The 6,317-nt window shown below is 36.5% G+C and overlaps 1 protein-coding gene across 1 annotated transcript in view; it reads right to left on the bottom strand.

Annotated features, from left to right (window-relative positions):
* Positions 1-333: 333 nt before the first annotated feature.
* The window catches only part of CUNH12orf4 (chromosome unknown C12orf4 homolog), a 45,442-nt gene continuing 39,458 nt past the window's right edge, over positions 334-6,317 (bottom strand). The window contains exons 12-14 of the mRNA XM_027856460.1: positions 3,053-3,110; positions 1,836-1,903; positions 334-962 (exon numbers count right to left, since the gene is read on the bottom strand). Of these exons, the coding sequence (XP_027712261.1) occupies positions 870-962; positions 1,836-1,903; positions 3,053-3,110 (219 nt within the window). The 3' untranslated portion in view covers positions 334-869. The remainder of the gene's footprint in view (positions 963-1,835; positions 1,904-3,052; positions 3,111-6,317) is intronic.

The following is a 6,317-nucleotide window of genomic DNA, read 5'->3' as shown; positions in this document are numbered from 1 at the left end:
GCTCACCTCTATGCCCAGGTTTCCTTCAAGATTTAGCTCATGTGCTGCAGGTCTGCAAGAGGTCTTTCCCAGTCACCTCAACTACGATTCCCTTCCCTTTTAAGGTGACCTTGTACTTACTTGATATGTTTTTTGCATATGCCGATATATGCACATATTATCTTCCCCATGTGGATGTAACTTCCTTGAGGAAAGGGACTGTTTCACTTGTGTTTTTGTATCTGGATCACTTAGTAGAGTGTCCACACATAGTAGGTGATTACAAATAAATGTTCGTTGATAGACTGAAATATCAGACTATCATTTCTACTAAAAATTTTCACACAGACTCTCTTTGTTACTAATATTTCAGTTTATTTTCATTTTTATTTGGTAAGTACTGTATAAGGGGTATTTCATTTTCAGTTAAGCCTTGCACATGACTGATATTTAAATGCTTCATTATTTTACCAAGAGGGAAAGATCTAATTAATATCTAATATAACTTAGATCTTTCCAAGGTCACAAAATGTTATGTCTTCCCTCCCTGCCACCCCCACCAAAAAAAAAAAAGATGCAGTTAGCTTCCTACATGAAGGGTCCATGTGTAACAAATAAGACTTTTCAACTGATGAAAGCAAAATGTGCAGTATACATATAATCCACATATAACAACTGGTCTCATTAAGGTGTTTTAGGGACTGATCACAGGAGTAGATTTTTAAATGTCAATGTGTCAATTAAAAACTGAACAATGGTTCATGTAGCAAATGCTGACTTATGTCAGTACAGTTACATTCTCATCACCTAAGCTTTCAGATAATTCCAGTGTTGCCTCAAACACAGAACGTTTAATAACCCACTTTCATAACTTGCTGGCCAAGCAGAGTTTAATGCTTAGATGTCAATGTGAGAGTGGATGACACTCGGAAGATTTGCGGGAGCATGTTACTCAACTGGTAGAACATTTCTTCAGAAATACTCTGTAAAAAGTAAGGAAAAAGCCTTCACATCTGTTACAAGACCATAGCTTTAAAAATTAAACCATTGAGTAATTTGACATTTACAAAATTTTCCATATAAGCTAAATTATTTAGATAATTATATTTCAATCATGGCTTAAAAATATGCTGAAATATTTGTTTGAAAAGAAATGTTGTGATATTTACTATCAATAAATATGGTACTGTAAGGTAACTGTTAAAGAGGCTATTTAATGAGTAGTATCAGTACTAAATATGTCAAAGTCAGAGAGAAAACTAGAATAGAAAACCACACACAATAGAAAGGCATATGATGTGATACAGAGTGAAATAATAAGCAGAACTAGGAAAACAATACACATAATGACAATGAGATAAATGGAAAAAATAAAAAACCTGAAACGGAACACTGTATCAATAATAACAACTAAGTCTGTCCATGAAAAGATGAAAAAATGCACCTCCTTCCCCCTTCGTTTCAGAGGTGGGAGATTATGAGAATGGAATATTATATAACCTGTCACATTTAAGTGGTATGTTAGTGAATTTTGTTTAACTGCTTCCCTTCTCCTTCTTTCTTTTAAAATCTTTATTACAAGGGAAGATTAGCTGAGTAGGACAGAAGAAAAGTAGGTATTTGGAAATGAAGGTATAAAAACCTAAAATACCAATAAAAATTTAGAACTTTTTGAAAGAAAAAATTATGCTTAAGTGTGAGACTGATTCTGTGCTCTCTTAAATCATTTTTCTGCATTCAAATACTCCTTCTATTAAAGAAATGGAAGCTACTAAGAGTATGCCTAGTCATAGCTAGAGTGTATTTTATTAGAGCAACAGACTTAGAGTAGGGTCATACTGACTTGATTAACATACCTGCGGTACCAGGAACTGTACAGTCCTAGAAATCCCACCATCCCATGAAGCCATTTCCATCATGAAACCTGACAATAAAACAAGTGAAAGCTTAGCTAAACTATGAGCATTGGTCTTTCAAATCTACTGCTCAAGTACAGTGGGGGCAGAGGTCGATATTTCAAGCTCTCTTTGTGAGGCACCATCTCTCCTCAGCTTTCTGAGTAGCCATTTGCCTGACGAAATCACCAAGTCTCAGGGCAGATACAAACTTTTCTTAGTCCCCCCAGTTCCTTTTGTCATTTTGAAGCAGCAGCAGTTAAGTACCATTCTGACAATACACTCCTCTCCTTTGTTTTCCCTCAACTCTGCTAAAGCTTCATAACATTGTTTGCCAAACTGGGTTTTATGAAACCTTGATGTTTCATGCCACAGGAGTAGGAGTTACAGGAGAAAATTTCAATACTTGCAATAATTTTCACTTTAAAACATTAACTAATGTATGAATAAACCCCACTTACTATGTGTTGAAATTTTTCAGTATGAAAATAGGTTTAGTTTTCTTAATTTGGCTCCAAAATTTACTCAGTCCTTCTTGATCTCAGAGATACTAAGTACTCTTAGGTCCCCCGAACCAGCAATTATCACCACTGTCAACATATTTCAAACCCCAAAGTATCTGTGGCCAACTTCATTTAGAAAATGCTTTTTTCAAAAATGCTACTAAAGATTTCCTGAGAGCTAATTTAATGATCTGTGGCTGGGTTTGCCAAGTGAATGTTCAAGTAGAAGCGGTATGTGACATAAGAGAAAGTGCTCCAAACTAGAAGTGAGAAGAGCTGAGTCTGGTTCTAGTGACCACTTATTAGAAGCCCATGACCTCTCTGAGACCCAATCACTCATCTCTAAGAAGGAAATAACATTATCTCCCTTGCCAGGTAAATACAAATGTGAGGTGATTCATCATGATCAATATTCATAATAATAAAAGGCAGAGGTGGACAAGAATCAGAGAAAGGTGTAAAGGACAGATCAGAGAAGAGCTAATAAAGCTGTTATACTTTATGACTGGCAAAGGAAGAAGGTGGTCCTTCCTAAAATGTTTGCAAGCTAGGCCACATGTAGTAGGTTGTGACTGAAGCTTTCAACACTCAACACTCTTTTTGGGTTGGTCTTTTTGCCAACAATTTATAAAGACAAAGAGTTGGCCATGTGGGCTTTCTTTATGAAATACTAACCTTTCACACATTTAAACACAAGTTCTGCTCTCCTTAAGCACCATGGTATAGTCATTTCCTGAAAACAAAACAAAACAAAAATACAAAATGTCATCAGTAGTGTTTATTATTTTCCTGCTGCTGTGCTTTGCTTTTACATCATATTCATTTTCAAGTAAAACCTTCTCCTTGTTCTCTTACCAACGAACTTTCTCTTCTAACAAAGATCAAAAGAGAAAAAAAAACATTTCAGCAAAAACCTATCAACATATTTGACAGTTATCTTCAATATTCACCATGAGCTATTAAAAATTGAATCCACATTTGATTATCCCAGTGTAGATCATCCTTGTCACCCGCCACACATTCATATCCTATTTCTGTTGTGGTAGTGTGAGGTGCTAGAGCATGTAAGAGGCCTTGCACCTACAGGTCTGAGTTCACCCCTTCAGGTTCCAGGCTATCACCGTGTCTCCCTGTTTTTTGGGATACTCAAGGATTAGGCCACCCACAGAGAAGTATGGCTAGGGTTTCCTCACCTTTTCACTTGCTGTTCATCAATATCTTAGTGATATTTAAGGGACTTATCATTAAGTACTACTAGAACACATACAGTTAGATAAGGGGGAGCCTTCTTCTCCAAACCCCAGCATGAGGCTGCTTCCTCCAAGTCCAGTCGCCTTGGAGATGCTGTATCTTTGACATTCTGGGCAAAGTTTAGGCGAGCCTGCATTGCCATCACAAATTCTTAGGAAGATATTTCTTGTCCCTGGGTTTCAGAACATAAGTGATCTGGCTCCATTAGAAGCAGCTTTAATTCTTGCCTGGCAATTTTCACTGCTGTGCTTGGCTGCTTGAAGTAGATTCTACGAGATGGATTTTCCTGGCAGGTCAGGCCAGACTCCACCTTTCCCCCCTTCACTTTCTCACCCTGAGCCTCACCCCATGGTTGTTTTTCCCCAGACTAACTTGCTCTTTCATTCTGAGCCTGATCTCCTAAGTGTTTCTGTCCCTAGCTTCTGACACTGGCCAAACCAGGGGGACAGACACACCCCAAGTACAAGAAGATAATCTATGCCACTAATTTATCATACTGCTATGGATAATGAAGACTGAACTGTTTAGAATTTCTTAAAAGGCCAGAATTATTTCATGTAAACACTTTCACTAGCCCCTTCTTTTAGTTCTACTTGGTGATAAAAGAGATCTCACTGAACATCTTCAAATGCCTTTTTTGGATAATTCCTTTAATGGTTTTCCCCCATCCTTCAATATTTTTTCCCTTTTTTCAGATATGTTGAAAATTAAATGTCATTCAATTCTCAAATTGATAGTTACTTTGATACCTTGAAAAATCCATGGTTTTATTGATATGTATACTTATTCCACCTAAACAGATCCTAGACCCTTTTTATAGGACACTTAAAATATTTCTAAGATATACCACTTTTTCATGGTTTTTATCTTATACTTTTAGTAATTCAGGGTACCAATGTACCCCCTTAGTTTCAAGTTAATAACTATTCTAATTTAACCTCTAACAAATACCTCCTACGTAGCATGCATACTTTAACAGGCATTACACACTTTCCACAAGTGTACAATATACCACCTACAAATAACGTAGAGTCCCAAAAGTTAAATGCAGTTTTAAGCTTATTTTAAGATTTTTAGCCTAAAACTGCACTAAGACTTTTGGGATATAGCACCTCTAAATAAGCTACACACACTGACAGTTAGAGATGTGAAATTACAATAGTATAGTGTTCCAAGACAAATCAGGATTGCCTGAGGGAATGATATATCATTCAAAGAAACAACTGTGGAGCTTTTAAAGGAGTTACTCTGTAGAAGTTTTATCAATATTAAGAAGTTATCGTAATAAGGAGGCAAAAAGTGTCTGGAAACCAGTAAGGCCAGCAAACATTTGACCTTCCTGCCAAGCAAAGACTTGTGGTAATCAAGGAGAATGCCAAGATAGGATATAAACTCATTTGCAAAATCTTAGAGAGGAGGATGGTTTAAAATCACAGGGTAGATTGATTAATAAAACAGCTGAGAGTGGTGGAGGAAAAATGAGTCTGCAGAAAGCTTCATGTGAGACCCAAATAACCCAGGCCATTCCAAAAGTATATATAGCTGAAACTGGAAGGACAACAAACAGATCTATTAATATTTCTATAACAAATTATTTTAATCATCAATGATACTACATTTAGACTAAAGCCTTAATGTTATTTGAGGAAACAGAATTGGCACTAAAAGATATCAAGACAGGAAGAGTAGCTGGACCAGATTGAGGGCACAGAGAAGAAATCCATGCTGGTTTTGACAGTATTGAAAGCACCGAAAAATCAATTTTCAAGAGGGGAAGATATTCAAGGACAGAAAAAAAAAGGATATAATTACCCTAATTGAAAGGTAATTATTAACTAATAACCCATGTCTACTTTCTAATCTCTAGAAAGGCTTTATTAGAAAGATGACACAATAAGAATCTTTGATGAAAATACAAAAAGACAATAGGGTGGACTTTTATAATTCTTTATACCATACCATATCTTCAGTCATACAACTGACTGAAAGTTGTAGAGAATACCAGATTCTGATGTGTTTTTTTGATTATAAGAAAGTATTTGACTTGGTATGGAAAAAAAAAGTAGCCTTAAAGGATCCCCTCTAAGAAAATGTCCTGTTACACATGTTAAACAATCCTAGCATAACAGAATTGAAAGGAACCTCAGAGCCCACCTACTCCCACTTATATCTGAAGCTGAATCTCCCCTATAATTGACCAAATGAGTGATTATTCGGCCTTTGAAGAACACTAATGAAAAAGAATGTGCCACCCCTTGACACAGCCCACCTAAGTTTTTTCTTACATCAAGTCTTAATATGCTTTCTTTGCAAATTTTACCTATTGGTCCTGTTATATCCTCTGAGCTCAGCAGAAAAAGTTTCATCTCTTTCCAGATGACAATCCTTCAATACCTGAAGACATGTACCACATCCCCCTAAGTCCTCTATTCTTAAGGCTAAGCATCCCCAGTTTCTTCGAGCAGTCTTCATGTGGCATAATCTCAAGGTTCTCCATTATTTCTGTTGTTCTCCTATACATGGGAGCTCTCTAGCTTACCAATGTTTTTCATAAAGTGTGGTGCCCAGAATCGAATGTGATACTCCAAATGAAGTCTGACCAGGACAGATCACAGAGGGATTACTGCTCTATAGCTCAGAACACTGCACCTCTCTCTTTACAAACATTTTAAATCTTTTTATTGAAGAA

The sequence above is a fragment of the Vombatus ursinus genome, unplaced genomic scaffold (genome assembly GCF_900497805.2).
Source record: "Vombatus ursinus unplaced genomic scaffold, bare-nosed wombat genome assembly UNPS02011431.1, whole genome shotgun sequence".
NCBI classification, from domain to species: domain Eukaryota; kingdom Metazoa; phylum Chordata; class Mammalia; order Diprotodontia; family Vombatidae; genus Vombatus; species Vombatus ursinus.
The sequence above is the reverse complement of the archived record's forward strand: the minus strand, read 5'-3'. Positions and strand labels throughout refer to the sequence as shown.